This window comes from Phycomyces blakesleeanus (assembly GCF_001638985.1).
Source record: "Phycomyces blakesleeanus NRRL 1555(-) unplaced genomic scaffold PHYBLscaffold_4, whole genome shotgun sequence".
NCBI classification, from domain to species: Eukaryota; Fungi; Mucoromycota; class Mucoromycetes; order Mucorales; family Phycomycetaceae; genus Phycomyces; species Phycomyces blakesleeanus.
In genome coordinates, this window is record NW_017265137.1 from 1,683,954 (window position 1) to 1,702,582 (window position 18,629).

The window sequence follows — 18,629 nt, forward strand, 5'->3', positions numbered from 1 at the left end:
TTCATTTTATAAAACCCATAAAATGTCCTCCGATTATGCAAAAAAAAAAAAGACTGTTCATTGATTCTATATTTCCTTTTTTTTATTTGACTGCTTTAAGACCCAATAGAATCTCTTGCATTAGTTTATGTCATTTATTTTTGTATACAGAATCCTTTTGATTCTTTCCTTTTCTTTCGCTTCCATCTTTTTGTGTGTACTATCATTAATCTCCTTATATAGCACTTTTCATAACATTCGACTACATTAATGGTTCGCGAAACAAAGCTTTACGATGCACTTGAACTCCCTGCCACAGCCACTGAGAGCGAATTGAAAAAGGCATACAGAAAGTTGGCACTCAAATACCATCCAGACAAGGTATGCACAGACTATTTTTTTAAATAAATGAATCGTTGTATATATTAACTTTGTGTTTGTATATGTATATATAAGAATCCAGACGCTGGTGACAAATTTAAAGAAATATCCCATGCGTACGAAGTCTTATCTGATCCTGACAAGAGACGTATTTATGACCAGTATGGCGAGGAGGGTCTAAGTTCACAAGGTGGTATGGGTGGAATGGACGCTGAGGATCTGTTCTCCCAATTGTTTGGAGGTGGATTTGGACGCCAAGGAGGTAGATCAGGACCTCGTCGTGGCAAAGACATGGTGCACCAGCTCAAAGTCAGCCTTGAAGATTTGTATAAGGGCAAGACAACAAAACTTGCACTACAAAAGCATATTGTGTGCCCAAAATGTGAAGGAAGAGGTGGTAAGGAAGGTGCTGTTAAGACATGTAAGGCGTGCAATGGCCAGGGTGTACGCGTCACCATGCGACAGATGGGCCCAATGATGCAGCAGGTTCAACAACCATGTTCCGAGTGTCACGGTGAGGGCGAGATAATGAAAGATGAAGACCGCTGTCCAGAATGCCATGGACGCAAGGTAATTGGCGAGCGTAAGGTCCTCGAACTCTTTATCGATAAGGGAATGAAGGATGGTCAGAAGATTACCTTTGCAGGCGAGGGAGACCAATCACCAGGAATCACCCCGGGAGATATTATCATCGTCATCGACGAAAAGCCACATCCAGTTTTCCAACGTAAGGGTGATGATCTTTTCTATGAAGCAAAGATCGATCTCTTGACAGCTCTAGCTGGCGGCGAGTTTATCATCCCTCATCTCGACAACCGCGCGCTCAAGGTCACTGTTGCACAAGGAGAAGCTCTCAAGACAGGAATGATAAAAGTAATTCCAAACGAAGGCATGCCCGTCTATAGACATCACAACACCGGACACCTCTTTGTCAAGTTCAATATCGATTTCCCACCCCCACACTGGACGGATCCAGAGAATATTGCTAAACTCGAGACTATTCTACCCCCACGACCCCCTCTTCCATCGACCGGAGATAAACATGTTGACGATGTAGTTATGCAAGACGCTGAAGCTTACCAGACTTCTCGCAATCAAGATCATGACGATGAATATGAAGATCAGAGAGGAGGACCTGGTGTACAGTGCGCTCAACAATAAACTTGTACTGGAATTTATAGGACGCCAAGAATATTATTTTACTTTTGCATTTCCCCCCTTAGTTTTCACAAATGAAGCGTAAATTATTTCACTCCAAAAATAACGAATTTCCAGATGAAAATACCAACAATTACAATTCTTGGTGGTCCTTCTCTCTTTAAAGGCGATTTATTTTCTTAGTTCAATTTCCATCTCTCATTATATTTATTTCTTTATGTGAATTTCTTTTATACACATGTCCATATACAATATTGCTTATGACAAGTTGGAGGCCTATTTAATGTAATCCAGTAATTAAAATATTGTTTCTTGTAATGAACGACTGCATGTATTGAATTTACCTTTTGGTACAGACTCGATACAACCTTGTCAACTTGCTTGAGAGTCTCGATAGCAGATTCATAGGTTTTCTATTTAAGTCAAAGTAAGAAGCCTTGCTCTTCCAATATATCGTTTTACTTACGTCTTCTTCAGGTTCATCAAAGATAATCAAACAGCCTGCACCTTGATCAAGAATACCGTGGAATGCCTTATCCAAAATCATTTGGGACAATCTAAAGTAGCAAGGAAAAATAGAAAAGGTGGATTATTTGATAAGAGCGCAGTATATACATATATGCATTTGGTTTTAAGCTCGTATAACGGTGTATGTATTTCCCAGCTTACTTTGCTTCTACTTGTTGTGTAGGCAGCTTAACCATGTCTGCGATGTGGGAAATCTCAACACGGGAAAAGGGTTCAATGATGCGTACAAGGTTCTGCTCCAAGAGAGTATCGTACAAAGCAGCCAACTGAGAGCGAATGATAGGATCGTTATTCAATTCTACAATACATACAAAAGCAATGGTAAACAACCATCCACCCATGCTATAGATTTTTTTTTGGGAATATATACCTTCGGTGTATGTGGCCAATGCAGTTTCAAATTCCTGGAGGTTTCTGTTTTGATGGGCATTGGCAACAGCCTTCATAGCCTCAATTTCCGAACCAGCGTAACGAAGAGCAACCTTTCCACCAATAATGGAATGTACATCCTCAGTCTAGCACAATACCATAAGTATCTCTTCACATACACTTAAGTTATCCGAAGCTTATAAAACTTTACCAAGTTTAACATGATTTTGCAAAGCAACATGTACTTCAATGCGAGTACAGCCTTGGGATCATCCTGGCTAGAATATCCTTCAAATGTCTCAAAGAAATAAGAATAGGCGGTCTTGTAATCCTTTTCTTCTGCATGAAGAATACCAGACTGCATATCCAAAGCAGCCTGCAACAAGGGTGGGCAATAAATAGCATTGGCTGAAGTACGAGCAGAAGTAAGAGCAGCCTAACAAAAGAAGAAAGAAAAATACCCCCGTTGCCTTATCTTAGCCCATCGGTTCACTGATGTTACTCTTTTAATATGTCTATCTATATCTATACATACTCTGGCCTTGGGGAAGTTTCGTAGGGCATGGCATACGCGGCTCTCCAACAATTGGACCTCCACTAAGACCATCTTATCATCCAGTCTCTTCAATTCTTTAAGAAGCTGTGCGGTCAAACTCAAGGACTCGTGGTACATTTTGTTGTCAAGATAGAGAGCGACAAGTCGAGTTTCTAAAGACTGCTTCAAAAATATACGCTTCTCCTTAACACACCAGTCGATACTCTCTTTGCACACCTCGATCTGAAGAGGCAAGCAGTTCTTAATATCACCAAAGAAGTCGACCAGTGTACGAACTATAATATATTGGTTGGTTGATTCGCTTTTTTCCCTTTGTCTCCTCTTATTTGTCCTCCATGGTGTATGCATGTAAATAATACGTACTAAGTTTAGCCGTCTTTGCCTTTGCAATAGATGACATAAAGGGGCGTGATGATCTAATCAAACTGGCCAATTCCTGAGGCAATCTGAATTAAGCAAGGTAAAAATATAATGTATTTGTGTGCATGATCAGATATTTATCCAAAAGCAAATGATGATTGTATAGAGTAAAGAGCTTTACTTGAGATCTCGGTAGACTTCACCCAGGCGAATGAGTGCCACTTCCTGTTCTCTCAGGACATCTTCAGTATTTACTTTCTCAGCAAGGATGGACTTGTATAAAGCAATGGACTGGTCAAGGTTGTTTCCCTTGGAAAGTTCTTCCGCTTGTCTAAGTCGGTCACTGGTTGGTGCTGTAGCTGTGACCATAATGTTTATTTGAGTAAAGTCGCTTGTGTTAAAAGAAGGAAGTGGGCAAATAATTCTGGAGCCAGAAACCCCTCGTTCTCCTGTCAGCTTACGCGTCGCGCCTATTCAAAGTCACACACTTAGTCGCCCTATGCTGTGCTCTCACTCTTTTCATTTGTCCTCTTTCTCTCATTTTGACCCCTCTTTGCGGGTGATGACGAGTATATTGATCATGTGATCTACACACTATACCGTTTGCTTGTACGGGGAAATAGATTCATACATATATATACATATATACATATCGATGTGTAAAATGATATAGAACTTTTGAAATAATATTATATACATATAGATATATATGTGATTTTGTATGGGTGTAAAATGAATGAATAAAAAAGAAATGCTTTTTTTTAAAGGAGATGGGGGGGGGGGGGGCATGGATTGATTATTTTATGCCTATTGTGTTGAATCCTTGCTGGCGAAATATTCGCGAGTATCCTTGCATTTTTCTGAAGTACAGCCAGGGCAACGCAAATACCATTGGCGAGATACCAATTGCTTGGAATCCAAATGTTCTTTTACGATATCTGCAAGCGCTCTTGTGAAGATTTCATTTCCATTCAATGCTTCTACTCGCTTGAATCCAGTAACGCCAGACTAATGATAATGAAATTTTATCACAGACAACGTTATAAACCGAATTCAATCATATATATATCACTCTTGTATGTGTGTATATAGACTTAAATTACCTTTTCTGCAAGTTCTCCATATTCCAGATCCAATTCGAACAATGTCTCAATGTGGTCGCTTGTAAATGCAATAGGTACCAACACAAGATTCTTTTTGCCCTGCTTTCCGTAGCCTTCAATTGCATCCGATGTCTGTGGTCCCAACCAAGCAGAGGGTCCTACTTGTGATTGCCACACCAGACGGTGAGGGTACTTTCCTTCAAGACGCTTCATGACATGCTGTACGCTAGCTCCCACTTCCGCGGGGTAAGTATCACCACGATTTACAACGGACATAGGCAAAGAGTGAGCTGAGAATAGAATGACAGCATCTTTACGCTCCTCTGGTGTGTATTCTTTCAATTTTTTCTCAATTAAACTGGCTGTAGCCTTATTATTATTTAAATAAAATGAAATGTTAGTATCAAGAATCTCTTAACTATATTTATACATTATGTATGGTCGTCCTTTTTATTTAAGCTCTTAACCTTACCTCAATGAAACCAGGATGGGTATTCCATCGATCGATAATACTCCAGTCAACTGAATCTTCCATTCCTGCAGCCTTAATACCATGGTGAAGCTCGTTTAAACTACTACCAGTGGTAGAGCATGAGTATTGAGGGTATTGAGTGAAAACGACGGCTCTTTTGACATTGTCTTTCTTCATAGCTTCCAGAGCCGCATCAGTTGAAGGAGTCACATATCGAAAAGCAATATAATGCTTATGAGGAGCTATATATTATTATTATTTAAGAAAAGACTACACTTAGTTTGGATGTCACATTGGTATAACAGTTATTATTATTTTAATATATATAAATGTCGTACCTGTTTCTGGGGATATTTCATCCAAAATTTTCTCCATAACCTCGCCTTGTTTTCGAGTCCATTTCAAAATTGGAGATCCTCCGCCAATTTGTGCGTACTGCTCACGAATACTTGGAGATCTTCTCTTGGCAATCCATTTCGACGTCAGCGATTGCAATGGCAACTGCATAAGGTCACGATCGGAGAAGAGATTCAATAAAAAATCATGAACGTCATCGAGTTTCTCAGGTCCACCCATGTTTGTCATCAGAATAGCAGTGGGACTTTATAGAATGCACATTAACAAAAAAGGGTGAGAATGATGAGTATACAAGCATGTTTGTTGAAGTGTGTGATTGTGTGTGTGTGTTTTTTTGGTTTTTTGTTTTTTTTTGGAAGGGTATCTTTTTTTTCTTGGCTTACGGTTTTTTTGTGGTTTCTGTAGTAATGGCACGCATAAACATTGAGGACGAAGCATTTCTAAAAGATTGAGTACGCAATTGGGGAGCTATTTCAGTGCGTTGACTTTGTTAGTTAAGTTGACGCGTCTTATATACAAAGGAGTATTCCTTACCTGTACGTCGGAGGGCAAGTGTCAAAGAAGCCATAGTTGTAAAGATTGGTTATATTTAATAATAAAATAGCTATAGAGAGAGAAAGGAGGGTTTTCTATCTAGATACTCGTAAGAATAATTGTTGTATTTATGGGCTTTGAACCATTTGCTATCCACATACCTGTTTTTATATACAATAAAAAAAGGGTCCAAGTAAAGTATGAAAGAGGACAAACAAACAAGATACAGCAACAATGTTGGTTTTAAATACAATATTAACTGAGATCTAATAGATACCATCCCTGTTTACCCAATTTTCTATCTGTATCGATTAAAGAGTATTGCCTTTGACACATAAGTAGCCGCTTTACCTTTGACCAGAATGATAGAGAGCTATCAATTTGAAGTATTTTGCGCCTTATATTATTGTTTTTCTTTCTCTCTCTTTCTCTTTTGACTTTGTTTCTTTCTTTTCTTCTTATGGTGTACATTAATATCTCTCCAAACTGATCGAGAATTATTGGACAAATCACCATTACAGAATAAATATATATAAATATATTTATTATATGGCGGGTATTTAACCCTAATATCCGAAAAGTTGTTCGATATCGGACAATCGACAGTTCTCCAGAGAATCGCCTGTCTTGTACAAACCAAAGTCAAAACAAGATCTCAAAAATGGTACAACAATCAAGATCTCTTTTCGAGTTTTTATAGGTTATTTCCGAATATTTCGTAAGAGAAAAACCAATCAATTGATCAATCAATTCTTCCTTTAACAAGTAAGAGGGGGAAGAAAGTAAAGAAAAAGAAAAGAAAAAGACATTTGTACTGGTATCCACGCATTCTAAGCTACATAGACATAAGTATCTCTTCCTTGCCGAGCAATGAATTGTTTCTCCAGTAGTTGCTCAATGCACTTCTTGATCATAATAACTGAAGGTGAGAAACGGGAGTTTGCCTGATCGATGATTTCTTGGATCAATTGAACATGAGACAGTCTCTGGCGCGATTTCATAATTCGCACGACTGCAGCCTGTATGTACATTCTGCGATCTTCCTCCACAGCTTTACGTGTAGCCTGACTTTCTTGTTGTGCCTCTGCTTGCGCTCCTGCTGCAGATACCTTGATCTTGGTACGTTTACTATTGTTTTTGTTGGAGTTATGATATATAATTAATATATAGGATTATATAATCAAGAACTTTGTTGTGGTTAGAACAATTGTTATTTACCTGCTGAATTTCATGTTGATTTTTACAACTGAACTTTTGTTTAAACTAGACGCATTTGATTCCAATATATGGATATCAACCAATGGCTATTTTTTTATTATTATTTTTAAAAGAAAGCATATAGTTTATTTTATCAGTATAACATAAAACGTACGTGGAAAATTAATAATCAAGACCTTTCACCTCTTACCTTTATACTGCGGAGTGTATCGGGAAGAGAAAGTCCGGAATGAACCAAGAGGTCCGCAATTGACATTTCAGTGACGCTATTGAAGAGTAATAGAATGACTATTTGATACAAGCCAACTTGTAGCTCATAGTGTCGGTCCAAGTAGTTTAGCCGCATCTCACCTAGAAAAGTTCTGTCAGCCCCAATAATACATTAACACAATAGTCTTTTTTGTGTATTTACCTCTTGCGAGATTCCATTGCCAAAGTAACCTTCTTCCGTTGTGATGTTTACCGTAAAAATCTTCAAATAATGTGACATTTTCTTCCAACTAATACAGATAAACCGCATGTCAATAGTTATTGTCGCAATTACTGATTGACTGAGCGATTGACTAGTTAATTGATTTCTTGGCTTACCTCTGATGGTATCTGTACTTTATTTATATCTGCTTCATTCGGATCCTCTTTTTGGTTTAGTGGCCAGGCACCTTGGGTCAATACCAGGATATCAAACCCAACTGTATCACACACAATAATATTACCCAGCCATGGAGAGTTAGAAAAAAAATATATCACCGTAGTCGCGCGCACACACACACACAGAGAGAGAAGATACTAACCGTTCATCTTGCACGATTGTTGTTTTAGATAATCTTTGAAATTAACATTCAAATCACTGCTGAGGGACATATCAGTAAACATCTTATTGAGTTTACTGGTGTATTCTACACCACAGATTTCCTAATAGTTGGTAAAAGAAAGAAATTTAGTTTAAACATAAAGATATTATAAATGATTTTCAATATTTACCTTGAGACAATTGATCATGTTAGCCTCCATTTCTTCTGACGCCGAAGCACTGTATATTAAGCGTTTAGCCAGCATTCTGGAATAGAATTTTTGAAACACGTCTTTATCGTCCACGTATTTGAAAAGTGTAATCTATTCGCACATTTTTTAAGAAAAAAGAAATGAGTATAGTTAGATAACTTCTTGTTTTATATCTTTTCTTTTCCTTCATTTTTTCTTTCTTACCATTTTTGCCAATTTTTCTTCTGGATCGCCATCCTCAATATCTTGTACCGGCTTTTTTAATGCTCCCTTCTTCTTACCATCAAGAGAATTGGTAGTAGAAGCTGTTACTCCAGCTTCTTTTTTTCCTGCATTCTTCTTGAGCATCATGTCGCAATATCTTGCCAGGGTCTCTGATCCATTCGAAGAAGTTGCGCCATTAGGGTCATTGATAATTGTCCTAAATGCCTTATCACCAGCTGCAGTGAACAGGGGGTCGGCAAGAAAGACTTGTTGATTTACTTGATGAAATTTCCCGTGAAGAATGAGTAGCTGATCCACATAGAGTCTTGGATTCTAATACGTTAATAGTAATGGTAATGATAACAATAAAAAGCATAAGAAACAAGTACATTGACATTTTAAAATTCCACACGCGATATCACCGCAATAACTATTAATATCATTCAATAAAAGAAAATAAGCAAGTAGCAACCTTTAAAGCGCTTGAATTAAGCTTAGAAACCATGTCTTTTCCGATCTTAGAAATATATTCTTCATAAATTGTCAGGATGGGTTTAAGTCCATCTGGAATTCTGCTAAGGAGGTTGTACGCCCGCGTGCAATCTTATGAATATAATGAAAAGAAAAGAAAAATACTTAGTAATAAATATATAAAAGAACACACATTGCCTTCTAAACGCTCTGTAATCTTACCTTCGTATCGTTCATCACGTAGCATATTCTCAAATTCATCAATAATTCTATCTTGGTATGCAGTAATATATTGGGCTTCAAACTCCTTTACAATACGAGAATGCGATGTGGAATGACAGTATTGGTTGTTACGCTTGATTTCTTGTTCTAAGCGCTCTGATGCCTTGATTATTATTATTTTTTAAAGAAAGAAAGAAAAATGATACAGAATAAAAGCATGATTATGCACCGTTAAATCCAATTGCATAGTTTCTCCTCGATCATAAAGCTTATAACGATAGCTCAATGTTTTCCTTCTTCCTCTTTCTTCCTTTCTTTTGTGTTACCTTTTTCATAAACGAGCTCACTGATCCAGAGGCAATCTCACGCGCGGCTTCAGCTTCATAATAGCGTTTGGTATGTACCAAGTAAGGTCTCTCAAACTCTTCAATGTATAATTGAAGTGGTTGTCCAGTAAAAGAATGGGCTTGAACAAGGGATGTGACGACTCCCTTAATTGTTCCATAAGGCGCATCTACACCGTCTCTGTCCCGACGAATGAGTTCAAAAACTTGATAAAGCAACCTGTTTTGGTGCCTGTCTCGGATCGTAAATAGTACATTTGTTTTCCACAATGACATAGCAAGCTTGATATTTCATACAGAGAGAAAAAGAGAGTAAATAATGTCAATTGACCTATCTTTACACCAATATCCAAAAAAAAATGGTTGAACAAGACAATGCTGACTTACCGATTCAACGCTCTGTTTTTTGTATTTACCACCAGCTACAGACGGTTTACGATCTCGGCTACCTGTCGAATAAGCAGCAGTAATTATACCATTGAGGTAATTACAGCCTGCCGAAGTATCTTCAGCTGCCAGCTTAAAACGTTCGAATGGTCGTGCGTAGGCTGTTACAAGGTCATCGTGCTTCAAAATGTTCTGTTTGTTGCATAATAATCATGTGTACACACACACACACATGCGCACATATATTTATAAAAGAAAACATACAAAGCCATTAAAGACTATTTCTTTCGTTTGTTCACCCATTATCATTATTCCATTCCACAAATAGATAGATAAAGTAATAATAATAATAATAATAATAATGACACTTGGGGGTTTTTTCTTGTTTCTTTTTTATGTGTACCTGACATAACTCTACTGTGTGTTTGTCAATATACTCGGCTATTCCAGTAAACACCTTTTCTGTGAATGGTTGAGGGATCGCGTTACACATGTCATAAATCAGTCTTTTGAAAATAAGAATAATAGCAATATAATGCAAAATGAAAAGAGGTCAAGGATGTAGTATATATATATATATATAGAAATGCATATACATGCGGGGTAAGATTCATTGATTGAATCCAGTTAATCAAATCATTCGTCAACGCGTTCATTAATCTCAGCTTATTTTCAATGAGGAACTTGTTTATAAGTAGAGGGAACAAAAAAAGGATACTGAAACATGTTCATGCCAGACACTCCACCAAGAGCTGAAAACGAGAAGATGGCGTCCAGTATGTCTTTCAATTCAGCAAATGTTTTTTCAAAGTTTATCGGCTTTCTTCGAAGTGACATTGTTTTTGAGTCGACTGTAATAAGTGGTTGAGCGAAAGCTATAAAAAAATGAGAAGGTTATAAAGAAAATAAAAAAAAAGAAAATGAGGAAGAGGTATATATATAATATATATGTATATATTTATAAGAAATAAAGGGTCCACCTTGTCAGTACGTATGCATGGTATGCACAAGTAGGTTCGTTCCCCCCAAAGAAAAATCAATCACGTGATTCGCCGGGCCGACTTAACAGGTTTATTAAATTGTTGCATTTTGAATAAATTTGCATTACAAAGAAACAAAGATACAAAAGAAAAAAGTCAATTAAGTTATACTGTGAGTATTTTAATGGTACTGGTTGGGAGTAGTTGGCCTAGTTCTCAATTAAGACAAACGAATTGGTTGTCAAAAAAGTGTTAATGGGATTTGTAGTATATTCTTCGAGCTGCTTGAATAATAACACTGGATGAAAGTAAAACCCTGTTTTTTTTAAAAAAAAAAACAAAAAAAAAACAGAAAAAAATCGTATTAAAATTGAAACAGGTATATATATATGAGAAAAGTGAATTTCTGTATGTTTTGCTCTAAACCATATTGGTGTATATTATACATCTACATCCTCTTTGCCTGTATGCAAAAGATCATTAATTTACACAAATGATCCAAAATATTATTCATTCTTCTTAATCCAATATAAATTTCGCCTTTCTTTCATTTGGTTCGCTTTATATTTTACTTTATTTTACCTTTCGACAAATTTACATTTAATTTTGTACAAAAAAAATGAAAGAATAAGAAACTAGTAAGGTTTTATCAACAATATATAAGATCTAACAGAGAAAGATCGAGATTTTTTTAGACAAACCAAACCAGACCAAAACTCCATTCTAACTGGTAATTTCATGGTTATATAATGAATAATAAAATAGTTTATTATTACCAATGGTTGTAGCTGTAAGTGAAGGAATATGAACAGTAATATCTAGTCAGATATGATATATAAAAGAAAGCTTAAGTACTACAAGGTCTTGTAAAAATCGGCAAAAGTACATTAAAATGTACAAAAAAATAGAAGATAGGAATGTACAAAAACAAAATAGGTATATAAGTATAAATGTAAATAGTAATATGATACATAAAGGTATTTCTAAGGAGTGGGAGGGCTTGTATCTATTAATCTTTGGTAGTTCTTATCGTTACTATTTCTAGTAGTATTATTATTATTATTTTAAAAGGCAATAATAAAGGCCATGGCTGTTACGGTCATTGCAGTGGTGAGAAGTACACCATTAATAGGGGTGGTCATAGGCATGGCATCGGAAGAGAGGGATTGAATGGTAATTTCAGAAGCTCCGGTAGGTTGAGGAAAACCAAGGATCTCGATACTTGCACTGGCAGTGAAATTATTCATGCTTGGATCAACGCCATTCTTGTACATCTCGACAATTGTGTGGGAGACTGGGGCCAATTCTGGCAGGGTACCGTTAACTGCTTGGGTTTCAGACAAAGGAGCACTGTTGACAAGAGATAGACCCAAGAGAGCAAGGACGGCGATAGAAGAAGTTTTCATGATATATATTTTAAAAAATATTAGTTTGTGTTGTGCTGTGTTGTTGTGTTGAAGATTTGAATAAAGAAAGTAAGAAGCCAAACAATACTTGCTTTTATATGATTCTGGTCTCTATTATGATGATTATCGTTTGATCCAAGTTAGGCCTATTTACAGCCGTGATCCACGCAGATACTGTATGGATAACGATAGGTGTATTGAAGACGCTATGGAAGTATTAATGACGACGCGTAAACCTTATTGAACCTGTCAGTCCACCCTCGTGGATTTTCTCACATGTGTCTGAGGTAGAAATTAAATATACATATTTATATGAGCCAAAGACTAATAACAATAGAGAAATGATCCGGATTTTGTGATTCTTTACTCCCGGGATCTCAATTGTATCCAGAAAAAGGTATTTATGACTTATTCAAGGGTGTTTTCAACTTTTATTTTATTTAGGGATTTTGTGAAATGATACCAAAAATAATGATAATAAAAACAACACCATCGTTTCAATTTCACATGCAAATTTTTACTGGGCTACAAGCAGCCAAAATCAAAACCAAAATAAAGAGATCGCCATCAATTGGTTCTTCATCAGTCGACTATTTTTTTTTTGTGTCGAATGGCTTTTCTCTGACTCTATATTTTCTGTGTCTCGAGTGCTGCCGAAATAGTGTCTAGTGGTATGAATAAATATACATATCTATTTGGCTCGGCACACTTCCTTATCTAGCCATTATGAGTCTCTCTTTCTCATTCTATTTTGGATAATTTGTGCTTTGCTATAAGCTTGCTGTTCCTATAGAGTTAATTTCCGTTTTGTCATCATCAGAAAATAATAAAAATGGAAAAATAACTACGAAAAGATCCGGCACCGATGTCTCTTTTTTTTTTCTTCTTTCTTTCCTTATCGTAATTCTTATAGACCCTCTCTCTATCTTTATTTTTATGCGTTTATTATTAATATTTTGTGGCAAATTTTGCTCCAGACTTTGAAGCGTGATTTCTTGGCCCGTTCATGCTTAAACCACAAGGTCCGTGGTGTGATGAACAAGAGGTTTAATGCAATGCGATGCGATGATATCACTTTATTATATACTGTGCTTACTCTTACTCTTGCCCTTTATCTTAATTCTTAAATTATCATTTAATATATAAGATGTATAGAATTTTCGTGTAGAAAATTAAATACATATTTATAATAAGGAGTAATCTTACGGGGACGACGTTTCTATCTAACCGGGCAAATTCATTGTGACTACCTGCCCGAGGCACGATTTCTTTCTGTAATCCTTCAGGGCAAAATGATTTGTCCCTGAGAAAATATAATATATTCACTATACGCATTAGCTTACTATTTTGTCCCCACAATTTGTGTGCTTATCAATCTCCCGCCAGGCACCTAACTCTCATTATTTTAAGAGTTATAGCCTGTATTTGGGAAACTTAATAATGATGTATTGTCTCATACAAAAAAGAAACAAATCTTGTATATTCAATTAGTAGCTCTGAATTTAGATTTGACAATAAAGAAACAGTAATTAGTCACAAATACACTATATCAATATCCAGTTATACAGAATATAATAAAGAGTTGTTGTCATTAAAGTGTGACGCAATTGTGTTGAATATTTTGCTGTTTATTGGCCTTCTTACGCGTATGATGCCTTTCTCTTTCTTTCACTTACTTATATTCCCAGAGTTTGACAGCACCAATTGGTAAGTAATCCTCATCCACTCTTTTGCAAAGCACAAAATAGAATATTTATCCATATTTTGTGTCCTGGGCTGTATGAATTATTATAGTAAAAACTGATCCTTAGGGACCAGATAGAATTATTCCATACTGGCAAAAATATCACAGTTTGTGGGCTGGTGGAATCAAAATGTCGTCTCCCACCAGTAAATGTCGTGTCCCTACAATTGGATGTTCCTTTTTGCAAGGATCGATTAATACACACAATGAAGTCGATAGCAACTCATGATAATCCATCCGGTTCTGAATTATACACTTATAAACTCATTACAGCTGAAACCCAATATGAATTGATGAAAGATTTTTTTTTCCAAATCCAACAATATTGTACAATGGAACGACTACAATACTGGGTTGGACAATAAAATATCTTAGAACCACGCAAAAGAGTGACAACGAATGGTCAAACAAGACATGGTCAACATTTATGGATTGTCCGCAAGGAGATGAGGGAATTATTTATTGAATCTACAGATTCAATTGCAAAATATTGGGACTATCTCAATGAAGAGGTTGATTTTGTTACCATTTGGTATGCTAGAAAATCTCCAGCCAAAGAAGACACATCGAGAACGCGACTTCTGCAACTCATGGTTGATAAATTGTATTTTCGAATGAAGTATGAGAAAGTGTATGTTAGTCCATGCTGCGTTACCAACCAACTGATTTTGAAGCGTAATTCCTCTGCATTAGTTCGCTTATTTTCATATATAAAAGGCTGTAACGGCAATATTAGAGCATCTCCAGGAGTCACCCAACATTTATTTTATTTAAATCCAAACACCACAACTTTAGCTAAAATAAAAATTATTTTTCCCAGCAGTCGAAGTTATCTTTTTTTTTTCTAAATAAATTTTAAATCCCTGTCAAACTTAGCAGCTATATAAAATTTGGGCTACTTTTTTTCATAAAATAAAATAAAATGAACTACTGGGAGCATGACTTTTAACTAAAAGTCTAAATCCGGGATAAAAGTCGAGATAAAAGCAACTGCTGGAGATGTTCTAACTGCTGGGACTGGTCTTAGTATGTAGTGTATGTGTGCCCGGTGTGGAACAGTCCCAGAGATTGTTAGCTTGCCAGGTTTATTAGTAAGAATGAATCAATATTTGGTTGTGGTGTGTATACAACAAAATATACATTTTCGAAGTTACATATTCTACCATTTCCCATTGTGTCTTCTACCGATACTCCAGGCCTTGTCCAATCTCCTTTGCCTTGTCCAATCTTTTCTTTGCGTTGTTCAATCTCTTGTCTTGTTCAATCTTTTTTACCTTGCACCAACGAAAATAGACTATATATATATTGTTAGTGATCATAGAAAGCTTCGACTTCACCACACAGTCTTGCACATCCTTCCCACCAACATTCATATTCTATATATTTTCATATTTTAGCCTTTTTTTTAATTAATTCATTATTTTTTTATTTTTTATATAATTTATATCTGTTGCCTTGGAAACCAAATCTCTTCTTCTTTCTCTTTCTTTTTTTTTATTTTATACGTATCATGAGTTTTACCGACCAAGATTACCGAGTATTAAAAACACGCTATGAAGCAGTTGTTCATGGCCATGTATTTGCATTTTTCAAAGAGCTGACACCTAGCCAGCAAGAGATTTTCTACAGTCAATTAGCATCAATTCAGGTGGAGCAGGTGTCTAGAATCGCACAAGACATTCTGACCATGGGTCACGATAACAAGGTCACCCAGGACCCTGCAAAGGTCGATCTCAAGCCTTTGCGATCCCATGCCATTGATTTCCTGGCTTCTGACACCAAAGAGAAACTGGAGACCTGGAGACCTGGAGAGATCTTGGGTTGCAATTGATCGGCCAAAACAGAGTGGCTGCTATTTTGATGACAGGAGGCCAAGGTACCCGTCTATGTTCCTCTCCACCTAAAGGATGTTATTACATCAGTCTGCCTTCCCACAAATGTCTTTTCCAGCTCCATGCTGATCGAATCCTTCGTCTCCAGACACTTAGCAAACAGAAAAAAATACGAGCAGTACCAGCAACAATAAGAGCAAGAATCCAATAATTCCTTGATATATCATGACCTCTGAACCTACTCACCGATCCACCTGTGATTTCTTTGAGACCAACAATTATTTTGGTCTCGACAAATCCAACTTCCTATACTTCCAACAAGGTGCTATACCTTGCTTCACGCTCAAAGGCATACTGATGTTTGAACAAAAGGATAAAATGGCTATTACCCCCGATGGAAATGGCGGGCTTTACGACGCTCTTTACAAACAAGGTATTATTACGTCTCTCAAACAAAGAGGTATTGAATACTAGCATTTATATTATGTTGACAACAGCCGTGTTCGAGTAACTAAGCCAGTATTTGTGGAGCACTGTGTTTTTCGTCAGACTGATTGCAGTATTAATGTTGTCCCCAAAAGCCATCCAGAAGAACCCGTAGGAGTGGTCTGCCTCAGAGACAACAAATAGGGTGTTGTAGAATTCTCTGAAATATCTGAGTTTTCTGCTCACCAGTCCACCGACACAACCAGTAGTAGTAGCAGTAGTATTGGTGATGAAGTTTCTAGCCTTGTATTTGGATCATCTAACATCGTGAGCCACTTATTCTCTACTGGTTTCTTGGAATCCGCATCTATATTTGCAGATCAGCTGGAATACCATGTTACCATAAAAAAATGACGTTTGTAGACCTCTCTTCTGGAGAGACTGTCAAGCCAACCACAACCAATGGAATCAAATTGGGATGATTCGTGTTTGATGTGTCTGGTCACTCAAAGACCTTTTCGGCTCTTCATGTCAACCGATCCAGCGAGTTTTCTCTAGTGAAGAACGGACCTGGTGCTAGTTCTAATTTCCCATAAACAGCCAGACAAGACATGTTCAAACTTCATGCCAAGCATGTCGAACAAGCAGGAAGAGTGGTTGCTCCTCAAGTTAAGATTGAACTCTCGCCGCTTGTGTCTTATTTTGGCGAAGGTCTTGCCATCTTTGAAGGAAAGATAATGGCTAAGTCAGGCATAATTCATGCCCTTGTGGATATTTCTACATTTTGTCTCTAAAACCCATTGTTCTTTTTTTCATATCCAAATTTCATATTCTTATTATTAGTCCTATCGTTTCATTTATATATATATATATATATATCTAACGATAAATGTACCCACTCATTTAACGCACACACACACAAGCATATATACATATATACATACACACAAATATATATATTATAGAGACAATTGAAAAATATTTTTATCATATTTTATATATATGTACACACCTACATCCACTCACCAAAACACATTCCCACACCACCACACGGGACTTTTTCTCTTCTTATTTTCTTTTCTTTTTCTATTTTTCAAATTGGATTTGGCAAGCACCGTTGGAAAATGCTGCTGGCTTTGTGACACGGAAGGCAGAAAGATGGGAAATTACTTGGTCAATGACCTTTTGCTGCTCTTTTGGGTCGAGGCGCTGCTGTCCTTTCTTACTGACGATTTCAACCTTGACCTTGTTTCCCTTTTCAAGGAACTGACTGGCCCTGCCGAGTTTGTGATCCATGTCGTGCAAACTGACGTTCCATCCAAAAGAAACTTCCTTAAGAACCGACTCTGGGGTGGTCTGCTTCTTTTTCTTGGATGCCTTTTGCTTTTCAAAGATAGCCTTCTTGTCAAACATACGACAGACTGGATTGGGCTCGGCAGAAGGATCGACCTCGATTAAGAAGTAGCTCGACCGATCGAAGCGGCGCAGGGCGTCGGCTAAGCGAATTCGTTCGTGAACCTGGCCTTTTTCGTCAACAAGAGTAATGAACCGTGCGGTGATTTCTTCATCGCGGCGCAATCGATCTGTAGGTGCAATTGGTGTGGCAGAACGAGTTGGTAAAGGTGGACGTGGTTTGAGAAAGCCACCCATGGGAGGGCGAACCGAACTGAGTCCTCCGTAGGCACGTAAGGGTGTCTGGTTTGAGACAGTACGCTCAAGAATGTGTGTGCGGACACACACGCAGAGGGATTGCATCCATTGTCTGTTCATCTTGTGCCTTTACCTTTCACAAGTGGCGTGTTTGAACACTTTTTTTCGGACCCTTGAACACAGTCACACGGTAAAGTGACACGAGCCATAGTATAACCACACATTCTTTGAAGAAAACACATGCGTGTGTGTATATGCACATTTTCTAAATTCAAAAAAAAATGAAACACTTTTCAAATCCAGAGATTTATAGTGAGGCAAAAAGAGGTAGAATAATGAGATTATTTCCCAGTTTGAACCTGAGCAGTCTGGCCCTAGGATAAGATGTGGGCTTTATCCAAATATCTTAGATTGCATTAATATTTACAAAAAGTAGAAATACTGTAAATGGAGTCACCGACCGTCTTAATAAAAGTAGTTCATTTACTTTGTTTTTTAAATGAGAGAGAGAGAGATCCCAGAGCTATAATAGAGAACTAATAGTTGCACTTTGTTAAGACAATTGCTGATAGTTTTAATCGATTACTTGGATATTGACATCCTTGAGGCTGTGTCCTCATTGAGTGATAAATTTGAAACCCTAAAAAAACCGCGCTTCAAGCTACATTGCAGTGCACCCTTCAACTCTCTACTCATTCAAGCTTACAGAACTTTCTACTTTTTTCTTTCTTTTTTGAACAAGACAAGTTTACATACATTCCTTGTTAGATCTTTTATTCAATTTCTTTGCCCAGCATTACAACAATTTTTTTAAATAATAACTAATAAATATAAGAATAGAAAGTATGGTTTTTGGCTCTTCAAAAATATAGTTATTTATGTTTGACGTTATTATATTTAAGGTTAAATTACTAAACAAGAATCGCTACTTTCTTTGTAGAAAATA

General features: G+C 36.9%; 8 protein-coding genes across 8 annotated transcripts; 2 read left to right on the forward strand and 6 right to left on the reverse strand.

The window, feature by feature from the left end:
* Positions 1-1,061: 1,061 nt before the first annotated feature.
* On the reverse strand, positions 1,062-3,712 carry PHYBLDRAFT_131299 (hypothetical protein). Its single transcript, XM_018429416.1, has 9 exons — positions 3,513-3,712; positions 3,335-3,417; positions 2,951-3,246; positions 2,627-2,851; positions 2,417-2,561; positions 2,188-2,344; positions 1,985-2,075; positions 1,863-1,931; positions 1,062-1,794 (listed from the first exon to the last, which is right to left on the reverse strand). The coding sequence occupies exons 1-9, from the start codon at positions 3,698-3,700 to the stop codon at positions 1,777-1,779; spliced, it is 1,272 nt and encodes a 423-aa protein (XP_018295773.1). The 5' UTR covers positions 3,701-3,712; the 3' UTR covers positions 1,062-1,776.
* Positions 3,713-4,138: 426 nt separating this feature from the next.
* Positions 4,139-6,279, reverse strand: PHYBLDRAFT_179972 (hypothetical protein; the record flags this gene model as incomplete). The annotated part of the gene is made up of 7 exons (XM_018438242.1): positions 6,149-6,279; positions 5,798-5,896; positions 5,647-5,731; positions 5,245-5,507; positions 4,907-5,148; positions 4,435-4,803; positions 4,139-4,339 (listed from the first exon to the last, which is right to left on the reverse strand). The coding sequence occupies exons 2-7, from the start codon at positions 5,829-5,831 to the stop codon at positions 4,139-4,141; spliced, it is 1,194 nt and encodes a 397-aa protein (XP_018295774.1). The 5' UTR covers positions 5,832-5,896; positions 6,149-6,279.
* A 36-nt stretch (positions 6,280-6,315) lies between these two features.
* PHYBLDRAFT_185609 (Cullin) lies at positions 6,316-10,543 on the reverse strand. Its single transcript, XM_018439104.1, has 14 exons — positions 10,364-10,543; positions 10,049-10,151; positions 9,646-9,837; positions 9,241-9,540; positions 8,915-9,077; positions 8,694-8,824; positions 8,222-8,554; positions 7,997-8,128; positions 7,807-7,927; positions 7,604-7,704; positions 7,428-7,515; positions 7,206-7,366; positions 7,016-7,101; positions 6,316-6,925 (listed from the first exon to the last, which is right to left on the reverse strand). Exons 1-14 carry the CDS (start codon positions 10,480-10,482, stop codon positions 6,628-6,630), a joined length of 2,328 nt encoding a protein of 775 aa, XP_018295775.1. The 5' UTR covers positions 10,483-10,543; the 3' UTR covers positions 6,316-6,627.
* A 1,146-nt stretch (positions 10,544-11,689) lies between these two features.
* On the reverse strand, positions 11,690-12,031 carry PHYBLDRAFT_141600 (hypothetical protein; the record flags this gene model as incomplete). Its single annotated transcript, XM_018430625.1, has 1 exon — positions 11,690-12,031. The coding sequence occupies one exon, from the start codon at positions 12,029-12,031 to the stop codon at positions 11,690-11,692; it is 342 nt and encodes a 113-aa protein (XP_018295776.1).
* Positions 12,032-12,965: 934 nt separating this feature from the next.
* Positions 12,966-14,367, reverse strand: PHYBLDRAFT_60858 (hypothetical protein; the record flags this gene model as incomplete). Its single annotated transcript, XM_018440707.1, has 6 exons — positions 12,966-13,105; positions 13,128-13,146; positions 13,238-13,334; positions 13,708-13,758; positions 13,882-14,018; positions 14,302-14,367. 6 exons carry the CDS (start codon positions 14,365-14,367, stop codon positions 12,966-12,968), a joined length of 510 nt encoding a protein of 169 aa, XP_018295777.1.
* Positions 14,368-15,285: 918 nt separating this feature from the next.
* PHYBLDRAFT_141601 (hypothetical protein) lies at positions 15,286-15,606 on the forward strand (the record flags this gene model as incomplete). Its single annotated transcript, XM_018430626.1, has 1 exon — positions 15,286-15,606. The coding sequence occupies one exon, from the start codon at positions 15,286-15,288 to the stop codon at positions 15,604-15,606; it is 321 nt and encodes a 106-aa protein (XP_018295778.1).
* A 226-nt stretch (positions 15,607-15,832) lies between these two features.
* Positions 15,833-16,827, forward strand: PHYBLDRAFT_141602 (hypothetical protein; the record flags this gene model as incomplete). Its single annotated transcript, XM_018430627.1, has 4 exons — positions 15,833-16,040; positions 16,248-16,429; positions 16,546-16,606; positions 16,634-16,827. The coding sequence occupies 4 exons, from the start codon at positions 15,833-15,835 to the stop codon at positions 16,825-16,827; spliced, it is 645 nt and encodes a 214-aa protein (XP_018295779.1).
* A 292-nt stretch (positions 16,828-17,119) lies between these two features.
* PHYBLDRAFT_164631 (hypothetical protein) lies at positions 17,120-17,803 on the reverse strand (the record flags this gene model as incomplete). The annotated part of the gene is made up of 1 exon (XM_018435050.1): positions 17,120-17,803. One exon carries the CDS (start codon positions 17,801-17,803, stop codon positions 17,120-17,122), a length of 684 nt encoding a protein of 227 aa, XP_018295780.1.
* Between the last annotated feature and the right edge of the window lie 826 nt (positions 17,804-18,629).

What these genes read in the sequence shown, in the direction of transcription:
- PHYBLDRAFT_185609 (XM_018439104.1), bottom strand. Translation starts at nt 10,482, where the DNA reads ATGTCACTTCGAAGAAAGCCGATAAACTTTGAAAAAACATTTGCTGAA. An exon ending in TCTGGCATGAACATGTTTCA is followed by an intron (nt 10,152 to 10,363) that starts GTATCCTTTTTT and finishes TATTTTCAAAAG; the next exon opens with ACTGATTTATGACATGTGTA. An exon ending in TGAGCTCGTTTATGAAAAAG is followed by an intron (nt 9,078 to 9,240) that starts GTAACACAAAAG and finishes ATAATAATCAAG; the next exon opens with GCATCAGAGCGCTTAGAACA.
- PHYBLDRAFT_131299 (XM_018429416.1), bottom strand. Translation starts at nt 3,700, where the DNA reads ATGGTCACAGCTACAGCACCAACCAGTGACCGACTTAGACAAGCGGAA. An exon ending in GAAACTTCCCCAAGGCCAGA is followed by an intron (nt 2,852 to 2,950) that starts GTATGTATAGAT and finishes TTCTTTTGTTAG; the next exon opens with GCTGCTCTTACTTCTGCTCG. An exon ending in ATTGGCCACATACACCGAAG is followed by an intron (nt 2,345 to 2,416) that starts GTATATATTCCC and finishes TATGTATTGTAG; the next exon opens with AATTGAATAACGATCCTATC.